General features: G+C 38.2%; 2 protein-coding genes across 2 annotated transcripts in view; one reads left to right on the forward strand and one right to left on the reverse strand.

The window, feature by feature from the left end:
- col4a1 (collagen, type IV, alpha 1) overlaps positions 1-13,766 on the reverse strand; it is a 39,811-nt gene extending 26,045 nt beyond the window's left edge. The window contains exon 1 of the mRNA XM_077616531.1: positions 13,550-13,766. Coding sequence (XP_077472657.1) covers positions 13,550-13,621 — 72 coding nt within the window. The 5' untranslated portion in view covers positions 13,622-13,766. The remainder of the gene's footprint in view (positions 1-13,549) is intronic.
- The window catches only part of col4a2 (collagen, type IV, alpha 2), a 48,238-nt gene continuing 40,529 nt past the window's right edge, over positions 13,486-21,194 (forward strand). The window contains exons 1-3 of the mRNA XM_077617576.1: positions 13,486-13,982; positions 14,056-14,148; positions 14,312-14,363. Coding sequence (XP_077473702.1) covers positions 14,111-14,148; positions 14,312-14,363 — 90 coding nt within the window. The 5' untranslated portion in view covers positions 13,486-13,982; positions 14,056-14,110. The remainder of the gene's footprint in view (positions 13,983-14,055; positions 14,149-14,311; positions 14,364-21,194) is intronic.

A 21,194-nucleotide genomic window follows, 5' to 3' on the forward strand; every position in this document is an offset into this window, starting at 1 on the left:
AATCTCTCACTTTTGGTTCAATTTGCATGACACGGCCTTCAACGTTGCCAGCACACCCAAAAACAAAAAAAAAGAAGCTTGGCATGAAGGTAAAAGGTAATTAGTCAAGGCCACAAAATATGAGCAAACATTTTGTGTCCTTCAGCTTGTAGATTTCAGCACTGAAGAAGAAATAGATGTTTTTGCAACAATTTCTTGTAAAGAATGTGCGAACCCAGAAAGGGCAATTTAATCATATGTGTTTTGATTTGTTATCAAAGTAGTAGTATTTTGAGTTCACAGCCACTGATTAGTCAAAGCATCTGGCATAAGGTAAATAAATGCTAGTAAATACAACAAGTCCTTCAAATGTTTACTTGTGCTCTTGTGAGTTCCACTCAAGTCACAAAAAGTCATTTAATCATTTTCTGAGCCGCTTATCCTCACAATGGTCATGGGGGGGTTCTGGAGCCTATCCCAGCCTACTTCGGGCACCAAGAGGCGAACAAATCAAATCAAATCAAAAGCCTTTATTTTCATCATACATAGCTGCGTATAACGAAATTGTTGGTGCTACTCCACAAAGTGTGTTTCCCAGTAAAAACATAAGTAATATAAAAATATAAAAAGTCACGTCCTGGCAAGGTAAATTCTAAAATATTGCACAATCTAAGATATTGCACATTCTTATTGAATTGGCACAAGGAGACGGAAAACCATTCACGCAAGGGTCAATTTAGAGTTTTCAATCGGCCTAAATGCATGTTTTTGTGATGTGGGAGGAAACCGTAATACCTAGAGAAAGCCCACACAGTGAGGACCGACCTTGGATCGAACCCTAAGACCCGTGAGGCCGCCGCGCTAACCACTCGTCCACCGGGCTGCCATAGTTAAAACCTAAGTTCAATTTAAAAATAAGAACATAAATCAGGGCATTGTACTGACCACAAAAAAAAGATATTTAGGGCAATCGATGATATCTATATTGCTGTTAGGGAAATTATACATGTTTTCTACAGAAAAAAAATACAACTTTATGACCCCAGGAGTGTCATTCTGGGACTTTTCTTTAAACATTACAAATCCGCTCATGTGACGTGTCCAACTACCATTAGTTGGTTTTGGGTGGAGCATCAAAAGTTGAGGGAGGAAATCCCCCCCATCCCTTTAAGGTGCAATGATTAGAGACTTTCTTAATGAGTTAACAAAGTGGCATTTCAAACAGATGTGGTGGCCTACAAAGAGTGAGTGTCCTTATCAACATGAGCCTCATATTAAAGGCTTTTTTCTGAACTCTTAAATCCTTTCTAATGACCTCATTGGGGGTGGAAGGTCAACAGGATGAGCCTTGGAGGGTCATGTGACTGGTCAAGATGGAGCAACTGATTGGAGGGGTCAAAGACCCCGCTCAAATGGAGGCATTTTTCCTCTAAGGGCCTGCTTTCATGTGTTTTGCATTTGGAATTTGGCTCTAAATAAGGTTGACTGTTGTTTGTTTTCAATTGAAACAAACATTTCAATTGGAAATTCATCGATTTGATGAAACAATGGAGTTTATTATTATTTTAATTATAGTGGATTATTGTAATAAATCATGAAATTCAGTTTTTGTTCTGTTGTTTTTTTCAGAAAATAAAATAAGTTCATTCAATAGGTTATTGCAAGAGAATTTGTTTCTTTTTGTAATTACTGAATTAGTTTGCATTTGGGGGGCTCACAGCACAAATAGGGAAAGAGTAAAAAATATATCTCATTTGCACTTAATTTACATGAGTTTTATTTGACATTTTACATTTTTAGAACTCTTTACAGGGCAAGTGACTGTTTAAGTGACTGTGAAACTTAACTTAAACACAAAGAACTAATGTTCATATACAAAGACATCACTATAGAACTGTGACATACATGATGCCAGATACTAATTATAGTAGTTTCTATATTATTTTTTACCTTAATAACCAATTTCACATTGCGATTTAATTGAACAAAAGGGGTTATAAAAAATAAGGCCAAAATGAATAAAAACTACAAGAGGCTCTAAAGTTGTTGATTATTTTTACTGGCATTTAACACATACACTTTCATTCCGTAGGCCACCCCCTCCCCAGTTAAAATGAATTGGACCTCTATAGTGTTGTTGAGGGCAGCCAATGAGTTCAATGACTGAAAAGTTGTTGTGCTTTCATCTTCCATTTTTTTCTGTGGCCCCTTCCTCACGTGGAATCAGTAATTTGCAGCTGGAGTGCAGCCAATTCTGTTCCTGAGAAATCCCCTAAAACAATTTTCCCATTTGCAGAGTTAATTTTTCTGTAGATCTGTGGGGTTCTGCCCAATGTCCTGCTTCACATTACTACTTGCTGACATTTTGAACGCTTTTCGGTGGTCCCAACGGATGCGCTTGCACTATATGTGAGGATTGGTCGTTTCAGCTTTTTGGCTTGTACTGTAGTGTTGAAGTCTTCATTTACATGAAAAGCACTCTGATCAGTTTAAAATAATTGAACATAGATGACACTATGTTTGAAAGTGAAATATGATAAATGATTCTTTGGTGAAATCTGAAGTCTTTTTCCAGTCAAATGGAAAAAATGTTGTTTGCATATTTGCCGGGTTTTGCCCACCCGCAGCCAGTCTGGACATTTGCGCTGTTGGGGTTGATCTAGGGTCATCAAAGCAATGACAGGAATGCTCCTCTCCTTATCTTAAGCCTGTCTATTGTGAACCAGATTTTAAAAATGACAATCTAACTCATTGACTACCATTGAGTTAGGGGCAATTTAGAGTGTTCAACCAGCCTAACATGCATGTTTTGGGATGTGAAAGGAAACTGTCCAATCTATATGGAATGGGAGGGTTGGCAGCGATTATTATTGTTGGCTTTGCAATTGCAGTTAATGAGTTAACATTCTAAGCGTTATGACATCATCGCTGTTTCGCGTCACAGCATTCCAACGTTCGCACGTTGGTGTTGTTTACAGAGCCATTTGGTCTTCCAAGTATGGCATAAAATTCCCTTCCTTGTCTCCTCTCATCCTAACTTGTCAGTACCAGAGAAGGTCAAGAATGTCCCAGCAGACCTCCCAAAAAAAGTACCTGACTACTGAGGAAAAAAAATAGTCCATCCCCTCATGGAAGGCATGATATGTGCGGTTTACCACAGCCGCCTTATCTTTATTGGGTCATTTGCAAGGTTAAGCAACTCTGACCATTACGATGCTGCTTAAATGAACAATAACAAGCGTGTGGGGCCCATAAAAGAATACTCAACCTGTGACAAAGGAGAAACAGGAGATTTATAAGGCACTCATTTAACTCTTTGGCTTCCATTGATGGTGCGAGACATCCAATTCCTTTTGATTGGTAGAGGCACTGCAGATGATCACACTGAAACATGAGCATTCACAGAGATAGGCAAGAAGGTAAACACTATGAAATTCAATAATAATCGACTTACTGGGGCCATAACCAGAGTGTACTTCTAATTTTATTCATTCATTCATTTTCCGTGCCACTTATCCTCACAAGGGTCGCAGGAGGAGGCAGGGCCTAGTGCCCATAGTTGGCTATACCAGCTAACTATGGGCACTAGCCAGGGGAGACCCTGATTTGGTGGCCAGGCAATCACAGGGCACGAGGAGAAGGACAACCATACATGCTCACTCTCGTACCTAAGGGCAATTTAGAGTGTTCAACCAGCCTACCATGCACGTTTTAGGGATGTGGAAAGTAAGAAATGGAGTATTGGGAAAACCCACAAAAGCCCAGGGAGAACATGCAAACTTTACACAGGAGGGACCTGGGATCAAACCCTCAATCTCAGAACTGTGAGGCCGATGTGCTAACCGCTAAACCACCAAGCCACACCTTACACATTTCATCTGAGTAATTTGTTTTAATATGATTTAAATACATTTATAGATGATATATTTTTAAATAATATTGAAAAATACAATATACAATAAATAATATATAATTATAATTGACATCTACCAACAACAGTGTATAAGATGCCTTTTTTTCCACTCATTTGCCTTATTGAGCATTAACGTGAACATCTACTCTGCAACGTCGACTTATCCTTTTTTAAGGCTTAATCCTTTATAGGGCGGGTGACTATTTTCTGTAATTTAAAGAAGTAAATCTCATAAACACCTGACACGTAGACACGTGTGCCCTTTTCAATATTTTTGAAATCATTTTTCAGTTGTTCCCTTATTTTATTGTTAGAACTACAATATACAATGTTTGTTCTTGGTTACTGATCAAATAAAATGATCCCCAAAAATGTGACTTATACTCAATGGTGACTTCAAATAAAACAATTTATAGTTTGTGTATTTTTGTCTCTGAAGTAGTTAAATTGGGTTTTCTGAAATTCTTATAGGATATATGGCTTTAGTTTTCTGACAATTTAATATTAGTCTGATTTTTCTTTTTCTTTTTTTTCTTTTTACAAAAAGCAAGGTTTTAGCAAAAGGTGTACCTAGTGTGAGCAGTGAATGGATGTTTTAGTGAGAATGTTCTGGTTGGCTGTCCTCAAGCATTCCAGATAACAGACCCAACCCTTTCTTGTCTTTGTGAGCATAAAAGGCAAGGAAGAGGAGAAAAAAATGCCTTCCTCCAGCCGACATCCTGTGTCACATTGCTGCGCGTTCACAGGGACGCAACTCAAGTGTTCTCCGAGTGAACGGACCCTTTCTCACACGGAACAAAGTTTGATGCTTGCTCTCACACCCACCAGATTCAGCTATGCATGACTGTTCTATGACATCACTATACATTGTCTCCCTTGTACTGTAGACTATGAACACTGAATGTGGACACATCTTAGGTCAAGACATGTACATTTTACAATGATTTTATGTTAAAGTATAAAGTAAGTTATTAAATTAAGAGAAAGCACTCATACATATAAGAGAATATCAGAGATTTGTAATATTTTTTTCATTATTGTTAAAAAATGTCAAAATGTTCCAAAATCTGGAGAATAAAATGGAAATACATGGGAGAATTTTAGAAACAAAAATCATATTATTGTGAGGGAAAAGGTGAAAATTTGACAATAATTGTCATGGAAAAAATAACATGTTCCATGAGACCATCATAATGTTTTTACCGGATTAAATTAATTTTAGCAGAAGAAAAGTTGTAAGAAAAAAAAAATCTGAAAAACATATTGAAAAAAAGGAATTGGCTTTTAATGGGATAAATTATTATTTTACAGGAATAAGTAAAGTACATTTATGCAAAATTCATATATCACATTGTCATGATTTTTGGAATAAAATGACAATTTTAGAAAAGTATAGTCATCATAGAAAGAGAAAATTTGATTTTTATACCTACGTGAGGCTGAATGGCACAGATAAAGATGAATTAACTTAATTGAGAAAAATATATATTTTCACTGAAATAAAGAATCTTTGTTACAATTACTAAAACTTGATTAGAACAAAAATCATGTATTAGTCAGTTCAAATTGCCATTTTAGCCCCAAAAAAATAGTCGTAATATTAGGAGAAAAAATTTGAATTATTCTGTAAATAATTCTTGCTTTAATTAAGTTTACAAGAGCACGTAGAATTGTACAGAAATCATGTTATGAGACATAACGTTTTTTTCTACCTTTTCGATAAAAATGCCAACTGTGAGAAAGCTCTTCTCACACGAGCTTCCTAACTCATTTCCTGCGTGGAAGTGATCTGATCAAGCTTTCGTAGAAAAACAGAGCAAAAGAAGTTCGGCAGCCTGCGGCCGTGACGCAGCTGGAAAATGCATCGGTTCCTTCAGTTAAAGCTTTACAGTGACAACGCACGTGAGTTCTGCCATTGCGGGATTACATTCCTACTCCATTCTGGCTTTGCACTTAAAACGAGAGTCTATGAATGAATGATATGATGTCAATCCTTGTAACAGACCTCGACCCAAATGTGAACCATACGTCTTCTCTTGTGGATTTGGGTCATGTGTTTTCAGTCATGTGCACATCCCACTTACATGGTTGCAACCAAGACCATCCCTGACAGTGAAAGACAATATACTTTAGCAGGAGAATTAACCCATTCAATTTTGGCCAGGTTCTGTGTAGCAACACGTTAGGTTTGTAACGACACGTCGATCTGGATCGATTGGTTAAGCCTCTGTAGGGCACTCATTGGTTACCATTGATGGCGCGAAAGGTCCAATCCATTTTGATTGGAAGAGGCTGGTAGTGGTCCTTTTCCTAGTTCTCTTGTCTGCGGTTGTGTTGTCTATGTTTATTCTGGACTTTAGTTTTGGTTCCCTTTTGTATTTAGAGGGAGCCTCTGTTCATTAGATATACAATGTCAAAATATACTATTTCAGTTTGCACCAGGCCACCTGACGATGTAGTGGTTCACTTGCCTGACTTCGGTGCGTGCAAGCTCAGTGGCGGTATGATTCTGAGTTTGACTGTTTTTTTCTCTCTCTGTGTACCCTACAGCTGACCAGTCTAGGGTGTGAATACGGATGACGAATGGATGAATGAGTTTGAAACAGCTGCTCCCTTTTTCTTTTAGGAGATAACTAGTAACCAAAAGAGAGGTAGAGGGGCGATATGATAGTGTGTACGAGTGATTGCGCTAAAAAAGTTAGTTTATTTGTAGTGAGAGACCCAGAATTACGACAAATCACCTGTGAGCATTATTTAATTGATGCCAGAAGCCAGCCACCCAAACATCTCACGGAGAAAAAAAGCTCAAAAGCCCAGACACCCAAAATCATTGTAACAGTATTCACGCCACAGGACCCAGGGCGGTCTTCCGGCCCATAAGAGTCACGCCCAACCAGCCTTCGGGGATCAGTGAGGGAACGCGTGTGTTCTATAGGAATGTAACAAAAACATAAAGGAAGACTAAAACGGGGATCATTGTTTTCATTTTCAAAACATTGCAAGGGCTCACATAAGAGCAGAAACCATTAGTTGTCAGGCCCAGGGCCAGACAGGTGAGTGGTTGGTCCTCTCATCCAATCACAGGTCCAGCCCCTGATGGGATAAGCAATGGCTTATCACAATCACGGAGCCACACAGAGCTTGACCACATCGCTGGATCGTCTTTAACAGTTCACTGTAAAGTACCTTCTCGTGCTACCGCCTTGTTTTGCCTCACCTGATCTCCAACATCTTGTTTTGTTCCCAGGACCTCGACCACGCTCACAACCACGACTACGCATCTTATACCTTCGCTTCGGACCGCACTACAGACCTCTCAGCTATCGACAGATTAGAAGCCTAATGGTCAAGACCACACTATCCAAGATTGACTTAGCCAACATCAGAACTCACTGGGATATGACCAAGACATTTGGGAGTCAAAGCTCACACAAAACAACTTTGACATAACCTGAGACCAAATGGGAAAATACTAAGACGCTTCAAATGTGGTCTCAAGTCCAATCTTGAGTTACAACTGAAACAATGATTGCTAAGTAAAATTCCATGCCATCCCTCTCAATTTGCGATTCTCAGAATGTACTGTAACCGCAGAAACAAAAACATAACCAAACATTCACAGTGGAAAAGTTGACCAGACCTTGTTCTTTTTTTTATCGCGCACCTGTCACAATGATGGAAGCTTGCCGGGAACAGCTGAAGATGGGTCGTCGCCCAAACTTGCCTCTTTGTGCAAAAATGCAATCTGTTGTAAATCTGTCTTCTTTATTATCATCTGTCCATTACAAGAAATGGACACGCTGGTCAAGAACCAAGGACAGATAGGTGGAACCACCCCGGTCCAAACCTCCAAGCATTTTCGCCCTAAATCTGCTGTCAACACTTGAACACCTCACTTTACTCATAAAAGAGTGAACCATTTGGAAAGTGACAACAATACAGAGAGAGATCGTGTACAAGAATTATTAGCTTTGGACTTTTGTGTGTGAAAAGTTGAACACAGATGTGACATGTCACAGTGAAATGCTCGGACCACAGGGAAACCTTTGGCGGCGGTAGCCCAATCCATAAAAATTTGGCTGTGGCGTCGAAAATGAGGAGCCAGAAGGTCACAGGTTTAAGGACTGCAACAGAACGGACACTCCAAATCATGCCAATGCCTCAACCGAGGACATTTTCAAGCAAAGAAACAGCATTACAGCTGGGTTGGAATACCTGACTCCATTCATCCATCTGTCTTCCTGACATGTGCTGGCACGATACGTGGATTAGCATTTTATAGGGGAATCATTGGCTGCTATTGACTGTGCTAGACGTCCGGTCTATTTTGACTGAAATGGGCAAATGAGTGAATGCTTCTTAAGTAACAGGGCGTGAAAGTGCTTATCAGGAATATAAAAAAGACACAAAAAATAATAATACAAAAAAACTATTGAGATTCATCAAGATTAATCAATATTACCGTATTTTTCGGGCTATAAATCACACCTGAGTATTTAGTCGCACTAGCAAAAGAAAGTATAAATTAGATTTTTTGTGGCCAAAAGTGTGACTTATAGTCAAGAAAATACGGTAATCGCAATTAATTTATCATTAATTGTTGCGCTAGACATCCAATCAATTTTGATTGAGAGGAGCGAATGAACATTGCTTTATTCAATTGTTGGCAGAAATAATGAAAATATGAACGACTATTCATAACTATACATGGATCAAATATCGATATTAATCATTCTATTTTATAGGTGGCAGCCAATGCCTACCATTGATGGTGCTTGACGTCTAATTCAATTTTACTTGGAGGTACTCAGGTAGTAAATAAAAAAAAAAGGAATTGCTAGCAGTAGCATTGAAACATTTGCGGATTGGACGTCTACCGTTGTCAATGTCAATAGGACAAAACGATTTTTTAATCCTCTCTGGAGCATAAAAAGTGCCCCAGAGCAATTACAGAATTACGATTCATCTTTGTCGCCTGTCAAAATACAGACGAGCGCCACAATGGTAATTATTCCAAATGTAGGCATTTTTACAACAGGGGTCAGGAAGGTTGCGCCTTCCCAGGCAGCGCTGCTTGGCTGGTGGCCCGGCACAGTGAGAAGACCAGCTGTCGTCTCAACAGGAGGGGCTTGATGGTTCGTCCCTAGGTTCAAACCCAAACTACAAGCTCCCTCAAGATTTAGGAGTCGAGACCAAACCGGGTGTCCGACCGATTCGACAAATCCGGCGCACATTCCTGAGTTGACCAGAGGATTAGTACATGTCACAACTTCCCAGGCCATACCAGTAGTTTTGGTGATCGGTAGATAATCGTGCGACTCATCCCAAATGCAAACTGCCTCCAGGAATCTGCCTATCACTTAACCTAGAATCCTCCTGACTCAAAGTGACCACCAAGGGAGAGAAGCTATTCTGGTACTGAAACTCATTCAGGATTGAGTTGCACAAACAAAAAGGAAAACGCAAGATGCTGTTAGCAACCAGTAAGAACCAGGCAGAAGTTGATGGAAGAAGAATTTACGATACATTTCATTGTTGTAGTGCTGCGCTAGATACAATGCTATCTTAGAACGAGATTTGTCCAGAATTCACAAAGACCAAATTAATTCCAAGACTTTTGGGAGTGGAGACCAAGACCTAGACTGAAACAAGATCAAGACTTTAGGCAGTTGGAACAAGGACAAAATCAAATCTTGCTCATGTTCAAAACTCAAGATTTAGGAGTCGAGACCAACATCTGACTGAGAGCAAGACATGACCAAGACTTTTTTTGAGTCAAGACAAGGACAAGACTAAAACTCTTGTGAGGGGAGGCCGATATAAGACTGAGACTGAAACTATATTTTCATTTGTTTTTCGCAAAATGACACAAATATATATTTTTTAAATGGGCAAGTGTAATTGTGACTGAAGCGTGCTTTTTTGAAGGACTCTTTTTCAAAAAATTATTGGGAGGTCTTGTGACATTTTACTGAAAGCAGATGGTTGCATGTTGCATGTGATAAAGTGACTGGGTATGTCAAGTCTTGTGGTGTATAAATGAAATTTGATCAAGTTTTGCGAGAATCAATTAAAAAACAATGTATTTGGGTTTTTTAAACCAAATGTTTTTCCAAAAAATGACTTAAAGTTGAAATACTGCCCATGTGAGACCAAGACTGAAACAAGATCAATGTGGTCTCCCGAAAAAAAGGATATTGAGAGTGACAACATTGAAATGTTACCTTCTGAAAGACAGTCAGCTGGGTTAAGGGTTGCAGTATGACAAAGTGTTTATACTGTATATTCATTCCCGGCCTTAGTTCAATAGCAGTGATTGTAACATAGACTAAACAAGAAGTTATGTTGTGCGGAAGGCCACACAAGGGTGAAATACTCATTGGAAATTCCTTAACATGTGACTTGGCAAGGCAAAACGAGTCAAAAGCAGCACAGAACGTACGTTTCTGGATTAACTGGGTGAGCATTTTTTTCATTTGACATTTCCTCATTAAAACGTTTTTGTAAACATCCTTTTTGGAAGTTACTCTTAGCAATATAATGATGAAGATTCCCTTTTTGATCATTTCAAACATATCATTTAACTCATTGCCTGCCCCTGATGAAATATACTTCCAATTAATTTAAAGTGGGAGGACTGTCTGTAAATTATCTTCTTTCAGTGAATGATCGCTGCCAGGTTTCCCTTTTGAAATGGATTGGACATATCTCTCTTTCAAGGGCAGCCAAGCTGTTAATTAGTCTATATAGTTATGAACTACAATTACACAGGGAATGAGTAAAGATTTTCCATAATATTTTCATTAATTCTATCATAGTTCATTGCTATCCGAAAATCCTGATATCTGATTGGTTTACTACCAAATATATCAGCTACTGATGCATTGTGGGAAACAGAATATATAGTCTATGGACAGAAAGATTTTTCTACAGACTCTCATTATAGCATAATGGTGGATAATAGCATCTTTTTGATTATACCCAAATCTCTGTTTTGAAAAATGTGTCACTATGACTCATTTAGATTCAAATACTACAACCATTTAAACTATCAATCAACTTGGACGTCTTTATGAGTCACTCTGTTCGCAAAACTTTGAGTGGGCAGAGTGACTCCCAAAAATCAGGCAAATATCATTAACAGTTCTGTGTCATTTTTGTATCATCGGATCAACCACAAGATGTTCCGCCAAACAGAAACCCCCTCATCCCAAGAGTTCTTCAGAGTCCAAACAAACCAGATGTTGTGTGTCACTCTTGGAAAGTAGATAAACCACCAGTCCTACTTTATTGAAGACCAGAACTAAGCTCATTAGATGATCTTAAAACTTGACTGAATAGGAAAGGGAGAAAGTCAATGTGTGATAATGCAAGACTCCCTTATGAGGTGCCACTTCCTCTTTTGAGTCTGTTCTTCATCATCTTGACATGGGATGCTCCTCCAACTTCTCCTCCCCCTCACCTGAACTTGCAATACATCCGTGTGGGCGAAGAATGTGCTGGAAACGTCACCTAGTTTACTCCAAACTTCAGTGCATATTTTTATTTGATGGATTTTAGTCGATATGAATAAACACCAACTAGACTATATGCTTAATGTCTTCAAAATATTACTCTTGACAGTGTGTTAATAAGGGACTAAAGATGGATATTAGCCCTCGGCTACAATCTTACAGATTTTTATATATATGTTCATTAACATGAATATGAATATGTTCATTAATATGTGCTGGCCCTTATTAGATAAATAAAACTCAAACTAAGGTTGTAAGTTCTTTCCGGTTTAAAATGCTGCTGTAATTGTGGAAAATTATGTCAGAACATTTTTGGAAGTTATGCTTTTTTGTGACATTATTTGTGAAATTTGGCAGAGAATTTCATCAAATTCTGTCTTAAAATGATGTTAAAAAGTCTTACGTTTCACTTTTTGAAAACCTGCAGATTTTACTTAAACACTAGAGATGAATGTCCAATCCATTTGGACTGAGAGGGCTTGCAGCAATCATGAATGCGTTAATATATAAAAATGATTCAATCATTTTCGGATCCACTTATCCTCATAAGGGCCGCAGAGGGTGATGGAGACTCCCCCAGCTAACTAGGGGCACCAGGCGGATGTCACCCTGAATCGGTGGCCAGCCAATCGCAAGGCACAAGGAGACTGACAACCATTCATGGACACACTCATATCTATGTAGTGTTCAACCAGCCTACCATGAAATATAGAAATTATTGAGTCATAAAATATAAATTAATCAGCTATTATTGTTATCATTAGAGGTAGACTATTGACCTGTATGAAGTGTGCCTGAAAACAACTGGATGGCCAAAGCAGGAAAACAAAGAATATTAATAATTCTGTGGATTTATGCTTATTATATTCACTATATGAGGTGTAAAGTAAGTCAAAAAGTTATTTAAAAATTTCAAAACAAAATAAAAATGAAACATTTTAATAGATTTCCAAAATATTAAAGGGAGAAAAGGAGAAAAAACATATTACATTCATGAACATAGTATATGTATATATTAGTAATATACACTGCATTATGCATATATACACAATTTAAACGCGGTAAAACAGGGGTATATATTTTTCCTTTTTTAAGTGTGTATATTAAGATTAGAACTGAATTTTATTGTATGGCATATCAGGGAAAGACTTTCAATGTTCTGTTCTTTCATCCATAATCTACAATATGACTGTATATTATGAAAAAAAAAATGTGTTTGGTTGACAAGAAAACATGCATTCCTTATTTTAGTATTGAACTTAAAAATCAGGTTTAAAAATATAAACCTTGTGCAATCCTAAAATCACAGCTGTAAAATTTTATGATGCAAATCAGAATGTTGTCACGATCCAATAAAAATCATGGCTCGTCACATTGAAATCATGCCTTGTGCAGTAGGTGTCAACATCATTTCAATTGTATTGATTTTTTTCTGTTCCATCGACGGCGATAGACGTCCAATCTGTTTGAACTGGGAGGGCTGACAGCCATTCCAGTTTATAATGGACTGGATTTATTTCACCGTTACTGGCAACCAATATTATAATGTAGCTCAACGTTGAATTAAGAAAAGGGGTACTAGATTGAATATGAAAGTTTGATCAAAATTTTTGAGTACCTACATGCTGTACACACCCACACATACAGGGGCCCTACCCTCCAGCCCCCTCCCCAATTTCTCCTCCCATACCCCAGGAGAGATGGGAGTGTTTATCCAGAACTTCATGAGAGCAGGAATAAAGATACAGTAGAGCGAAACAAGGATAAGGATGCCATTCAATCAAAGCAGTAAAATGGCAGGACGTATCAACCATCAGAACAGAACAACATTGCTGCGCAAATATAACAATAAAGCACATTAAAAAATAAACATAAATAAAAAAAATACACAGATTTCAAGATTTCATTTTGCCAAAGTTTTCAAACAGTTAGACCAAGGGTGGCCAAACAAGTGCATGTTTTTATTCCAACCGATCAAGCGCAGACATTTTGACCAATGAGATTTCTGCAGCAAACAAGAAGCACCTGATTTCAACCCACTGATTGCGGTTGTAAAAGGTGTCCTCTTTTTCGGTTGGAATGAAAACCCGCACCCAATGCGACCAGTTATGGAATAGTTTCCCCACCACTAAGTTAGACTCACCTCAGCCGTGGCGGTGTTCAAAGTTGACGAGAAAGCCAGCAGAAGCAGAATAGTGCCGGCGGGGAGCAGCATCTCGACGGCGGTGCGTACCACTTGGCGAGTCCGCAAACAAGCACCTGTAGGTCGGCCTCACTCAGTGGCACAGCGCGGTAGCCTGCATGTTGCGTCCACGATGGGTATGAAGTTCTGTTCAAGAAGAATGGGTTTAGTTCGGGAAGTTTGCGCCACACCACACCTCCCCACCCACCCCCCAAAAAAGAAATCAACCCCTCTCCACCCACTAGAACGACCACCCTCGCCAATGATGCGACCAGTGCAAACACTTTGGACTTTTCGGCGTAAAGAGAAGAAGAAGAACCACTCGCCCCGCTTTGGGTGACTTTTAGGAGAATATTCCATCAGTTTTTAAATATATTTTTTGGTTAGCGCTCCGGTGAGTACGAGTTGTAACTACATTGTAATTTGCCGTTTTATTTGTGAGATATTAGTTGAGTTTTGGCTACCAGGTGGGGCGAAGTCATGTGTTAAAAAAAGCTGCGTGGCGTGGACTTTTTTGCAACTATGCAAGGGCATCACAAAAGAATCGTGAAGAATCTAAGGTGAGATTGAATTCATTGGATGCATTGACGGTGATAAACGTCCGATTTGTTAGAACTAGGAGGTGTGGCAGCGACTGAAATGTTGTTGTTTTTCAAATGGATTGGACGTCTATCACCGTCAAATGTACTGAAACATTGTCATTCACAATGTCGCTGTTTACAGGTGGCTGCTGCTGTTCCTCTGCGTGGTCAGCCTCGTCTCAGAAGCGCAAGCTGTAAGTGATTTTTTTGTTTATTTTTAATAAGGCAATGTGCGAAAACGAGTATTTCTATGTTTCAATGAGGTTTTGTATGTGCGCACGTGTAGTCAGTCTGGCCAGGGTGGGAGTGTCACGCGTGGGGAGGGTCTCCGTGCGTAGGGGGTTCGCTTTTGGCATACCATTGCCTATAGTGCTGGGTGTCAAACATACGGTATCTGGGCCAGATATGGCCCGCTTCATTATTTTGTGGTCTGCGCAGCTAATAATATGCATGGAATTCTGTTTTTGTTTGTTTGTTAGTTAGTAAAATAGCCAAATTTCAGTCTGTTTTCACTTTTAAAAATGACGCATGAATTGTTTTGTTACCAATACACCTTTCAAAATAAATACAATAGTTGACAATCTGAATGTTTTTAGTAATTTCTAATTTCGAATAAAGTATCAATCTTATTTAAGAAAATGAATACAGTTATACCTTGACATAAGAGTGTCGCAATTTATGAGAAATTTGAGATTTGGGGAAAATTCCGAGCAAATTTTCTCCTTGAGATACGAGACAAATTTGAGATGCGAGCTTCCCAATGATACCCTCCGGGGGCTCAAGTATGCGAGAAGCTGTTTATGAGAACAGCATCGCTCTGTCTTTCTCGCCGTATCTCCCTCGCGTAAAGATATCTATGAGCACCGGGCCGTACAGGTTGGATATTTTACTGGAGATACCGTGACTAAGTCGATAATCTGTGAAAAAGCCAGCGGAATCTACATGGACTTGAAAGCCAAGCAAGCATCTGAAACAGACACCAGAAAAACCTTTTAAAGCGAGTCGTGCCTGGTTCGATAATTGTAAAAAACGAACACTTGGTTCTGAGGCATGGACAAGCCAGGAAGTTTCGACTCGAAAGCCGCGGTCAACATCTTTGCCTCGGTTATCGCATATGAAGGTTTAAATTTAGTGTAACGTAAGATTAAAACTTACTTTTAAGTGTGTATGTATTGTAATATAAGTTCAAATTTAAAATTTATGTTATGTTACGAGCGTCTTGCCGTCAAGTCCCTCCTCCAAGCACGCCCTCTCTCTTTACCGAATAATTTCACATTTTAGTATTGAAGATCATAACGTCTAGATAGGTATTTGTGACTTTGTGAGTAGGTGGTGAAATAGAACAAATAAAAAGATGTTTTTTCATTGTTATATCCTTTTTTGGGTGTTATTTCAGAGGTTGGCTTATTTCAAGGGTGGCCAACTCCGGTCCTCGAGAGACTCTATCTGATTGGTTTTCTATATCTCCCTCCAACATCACATCTGGATCAAATAATTGGGATCGGTATCAAGCTTCTGGGCAGCTTCCTGATGAGTTTGATCCAGGTGTGGTTGAGAAGGGAGAAATGGAAAACAGACTGGATGCATTATGTATTTTTATATATACATCTAAACAAGTCCATTTTACTCTACTTGCTACTGAGTGATTTTCAGGATTATTTGGGGAAGGCCTATTGGTGAACATAGGCACGATCAGGAATTTTTTCAGGTTTTTTTTTGGATTGCTTTTTAATCTGGGTTTCAACAAAATATATGTTGAAAATGCCCAAAATGTCATATCAAATTTGAATAAAATATGTTTACACGTAAACACTTCCCTCTGCTTGGCAGTTGGCGACTCAAAATGTAGCCAGTAGTGATGTCCCAATCCGATACTCAGTATCTGCAACAGCGCTACTTTTCCAGGCCCAAGCAGTATCTAATTTGGTCATAAGATCGGAACCAATTCAGTATTCAAGATATTTTTTCAACAACATCACAATTTTTGGGGAGCTGTAAATCAAACCTCTAAGTAAACGGCTACTGTGTAGGAGTGCTTCTCTTTAGAAACTACTTTATATGGTAACAGAGCCTACTGTAATATTAGTAAACAGAGCATTTCATGAGGAGGCACCCACAGGGACCACTTGTCTTTTCATATATTCATGTTCCGAACCACTTATCCTCACAAAGGTCACCACTTTAATACATAAAAATGTAATTTAAATTGCTGATTGCATGACTTTTTCCTATTTTTTACTGGTCTAGAAATATAGGCATCGGATTGGCAATTAAATGGTAATGACCAAACATATCTTGAAAATAATCAGATCAGAAATACAAACTATATATATATATATCATCATTGGGACACGCTTTGTAGGAAGCACAAAAAGGTTTGATGCCACGTTGTTAACCCATATGACACGTGTCAAAGTGGCGGCCCGGGGCCCAAATCTGGCCCACCGCTTCATTTTGTGTGGCCCGGGAAAGTAAATCATGAGTGCCGACTTTCTGTTTTAGGATCAAATTAAAATGAAGAGTATAGATGTATATTACATTTCCTGATTTTTCCCCCTTTTAAATCAATAATTGTAATTTTTTAATCATTTTTTTCTGTTTTTAGTTCAAAAATCATTTTCTAAAATCTATAAATATATTAAAAAAAAGCTACAATAAACATTGTTTTAGATCTATAAAAAACTGAATATTCAGGGATTTTAATCCAATTCTTTTAATCTATTCATAAAAAGTCTATCTAAGTTTATCTAAAATGGTCCTGCCCACATGAAATTGAGTTGACGTTAACGCGGCCCGCAAACCAACCTGAGTCTGACACACCCCTGCCATATGGTGAAAGTTCCCCTTTACAGTTTTGGATCTTAATCTAAATCAACGCACCACTTCAGTTCAGACTAAAGATCACATGAAGTTTGCTTACTGTATTTGTTTCAAAATCTGTTTTGACACATGATTTAGTTCCAATTCAAAAAGTGAATAATATTACATTCATGGCTATAATTACATTGATCCGAAAATGTAATAATACCCGTCCGTCTGTATTTTTACTGTTATGGCGTAACCGGCTGACCTTGGCAGTTGCCTGAGCAGTAGTTGGGTTTTTAATGTGATTCTTTGCAGCTCGTGCTTCTATGCAACAACTCTTTCAGAACTAGGGCTGTTTTTACAAAAAGAAAGGCCCGACTGTTTTTGTTTTGATCAGATTTAGCTTGAAACACATACAACACATGACTGCATCTTTGCACCAAGAATGATTGTTCTAACATCTACTTACAGTTCAAGTAAAGAATTCTCAAAATGTCGTGTTTTCCTCATCCTCGTGATGCAATTTTGTTTGTATTAGCATAATTTAATTTAATTTGGTTTAATTTTACAAATGATTTGCATATTCCCTGCCGTTTGGCATCAAATGTTCACATTCAATGGATCGGACGTCAATTATCATAAAATGCAGTGAATGGTTTAAAGATTTTGGTGATTTGACTCGTTTAAATATGTTAGAAACTTAATTCTGGAGTTGAAAAATCATCCTATTCATTTATTGCTAGATTGACAGTCATTGATTAAGAATAATTGCAGGTGCTGCCAATGGTTTAATGTTTTTATTTATTTATTTGATAAAAGGTAATCTCTTCAAGCTCTGGTTTCAATTTTATAAAATAAAGTTTAATAATACTTGATTGATTATAATAGTAGCCTATGACTATTTTTTAGTATCTTTTTTTTGCATTGTTTTGACCCAGCTAAATATTTTTTTGTTTTTTTCCTATGGTTTTTAATTATATTAATCTATTGCTCTTGTAAACGAGAGTGATTATGATTAATTGTAGAAGCAGGAAATATTTGGCCTGTAGTGGAACAAAAATCACATCAATTACTTTTTACTAATTGTAATAAATGGCAGTGATGAGTTTATTAGAACAAAACTCAAATGGACTGAAAAGTCACATTTGTTTCTGAACACATTCAATCAGAAACTGAAATGTGTTTTTAAAAATAACAATCACCAGGAAATGTGCAACTAATAACACATCTCTGTGCATTGGTATTGTTCCAACTCAGCTGCACATTGCAACATATGTTTCTGTTCAATTTCATCTGCAAAGCTTACCCGTGGGACTTGGCTGGATCTCTCGAGCAGATCCCCACCTCTGCGTAACAGCTTTTTTCCCACCATCTATCCACAATGCCATGTTTTGCATTGGGAATCCCCTCTCTGCCCACGGGGAATAACGTGCTCAAGATGTTTTGGGTTTGAAATCGATCATTTCTTTAGGTGCTCTAGTTGGAGATCTCATCCATTCTAAACGATCATCAAAAATACTTTGTTTACTCGAGTGAATAGCGGATGACAGAATGTCCTGAATGGATAGATGGAAGGATATGTTATGGACAATTTATGAAGGATGGGCAGATAGATGAATGGATGATGGGAAAAGGAAGGAAGGAAGGAAAGAAGCCAATGAGTAATTATTTTTTTAATGTCGAAATTTTGTGAATTTTAAGGAAAAAAAGGAATTTGAGTAGGATGGTGGATTATGTGAACTTGATGGATAGATGGCATGTGGTGGTAAAATGGATGATGTGAGATAGAAGAACGGATCGTTCCCATGCTTCTTGTACCTTTTTTTTTACTGTTACTTTTTCTACTTGACGTGAGCTGTTGCTGTTTTTCCTACTGGTTAGTGATGGATTTATAACGGAAAAATGTTGACGCCCATGTGGAAAAAGCCCCGCGGAAAGTTGTGCACCTTCATGCTAGGTTGGGAAACACGACTTATAATGCTTGTGGGACCTCGTTGGGATTGAATCACTTTGGCTAACGAGTGCGCACTTTTATAGAAGCTCCCCCCTCATCAGTTGGCAGAAGAAAAGCTCTTGAGGCCATCAATGGCCACAGGATGTTTCCAATCTGAGTCTTTCATTCACGTGAGTTTTAGAAGATATTTCAAGATGTGTTGGAGCGAGATGGAATGAGGGGGCAGACGGATGTTTTGGGAATCAGAGCTGTGTTAAAGGAAGATGACACTCACAATACAGATTTTCCTACCGTGCTTGGCCGTTGAGCAGCCTCATCTGCTTTCTTACTTAACTTGATTGTTGTTCTGCATTCTGTTACAATGCACTGCTAAATTGAATCAAACTTTGGATGAACATCAAACAAAATAAACACAGTATTTTAGCATTAAGCCACTGCACTAAAAATAAAAGACATGGTTGGACCGTGTTGTCCAAGGGTCTTCAAGTCAATTTATGTGGGGGTTGTTTGACATACAGACTGGGAAAGTGCAGGCCATATCAAATATTCGACAACAAAAAAAATCAATCGTTGGAAAAAAAGTACAAGTATTCCTATCTTGCAAATCACAGATGTCAAACTCAAGCATGGACACAGATCAGGCTCCCCACTTAGTAGTAATTTTTACAAGGCCCATGACAGTAAAACATGAAAGATTACTTGATGATTCTCCTTCACATTAAAATACAATTTAAAAAAATGTTGATAAATTAGATAACTCAACATAAAAAAGAGAGAATATTTGTTTTTTTTTCTTTTTAAAAATGTACAATAAAAAAATTGTGATTAAAAATAAACTTTTTAAAACTAAAAATAGAGCATATTTAGTTTCATGAAACATTAACAACTTACTGTAAAAAGTGTAATAAGTAGTAAGTGCTTAGTGACTATTAAAATAATAATAATTTGTGGCAGCCCTAATCAATATCGAGAGAAAACTTTTAATTAAATCATCACATGACCATCGTGTGTGAAATCATAGTCCTAACCTGTACATTTTTTAAAATGAAAACAAATCTCATACCTTCCATTTGAAGATTTGAAGTCACTCTTTTAATAAATATATTGCATGTACCGTATTCCATCAAAATTCCATCTGTTCAATCCACTTATATATGTGGCTTCAAACTTTTACTTGTGTGGGGCAAGGTTATCTGGGGTAAATGCCAATTTTAGGGGGTAACATCCTGAGCAGAGCATTGTGGCACAACAACATAGATTATCCAGAGAAGGTCTCTAAACAGGAAAAGGAAAGAGGGTGGAGTTCAATGTGTCAGAGTTTCTTTACAGCCCTGCTGGACCTGACATATTTTGGCTACCTCTTATGAGTTGTGTTAATACTCTTGGCTCCTGGGACTATCTTTTGTACATGTTGTTAACTCGTTGACTACCATTCTCAGTGCGACATCTACAATCCATTTTGACTGGAATTGCGGGCAAATCTATGTCAGTGTTTAACTAATTGGCTGCCATCCACAGCATTAAAAGTCTGGTCTATTTTGCCTGGGAAGGACGAATGTCATTCGAAGTCCTGGATGCAAGCTTTTTTATTTTATTGTATTTTCTAATTTTTTTGCTGAATATTCGTTCTATCATTTAAAAGATTGGTTCAGGATTATTTAATTATTTCTCAAAGTTAGGTATTATTTTGATCATTTGTATTTTTCAATGATAGATTTTTATTTATTTTTTTAAATATTGTTTTGTTCAATTCCTGTTGGGTCTTCACTGTGTTGAGTTTGCATGTTCTCCCTGGGCTTGCATGGGTTTTCTACAGGTACTCCGGTTTCCTCCCACGTCCCAAAAACATGCATCGTAGGCTGGTTGAACACTCCAAATTGCCCCTAGGTATGAGTGTGGGCGTAAATGTTTTCTGTCTCATTGTGCACTGCGAATGGCTAGTCAACGATTCAGGGTGTCCCCTAGCTGGTACCCATAGTTAGCTGGGATAAGCTCCAGCACCCTCTACAATCCTTGTGAGGATAAGTGATTCAGAAGATGAATGGATGAATCATTCATTTTCCATTCCGCTTTTCCTGACAAGGCTCGCGGGGGTGTTGGAGCCTGCCCCAGCCAACTATTGGGAGTAGGCTGGGGGCACCCTGATTTGGTTGCCAGTCAATTGCGGGGAACAATGAGACAAACAACCATTCATGCTCACACTCATACTTACAGACATTGAGGAGTGTCCAATTAGCTTACCATGCAGGTTTTGGGGATGTGGGAG

This window comes from Stigmatopora argus, chromosome 13, assembly GCF_051989625.1.
Source record: "Stigmatopora argus isolate UIUO_Sarg chromosome 13, RoL_Sarg_1.0, whole genome shotgun sequence".
Lineage (NCBI taxonomy): Eukaryota > Metazoa > Chordata > Actinopteri > Syngnathiformes > Syngnathidae > Stigmatopora > Stigmatopora argus.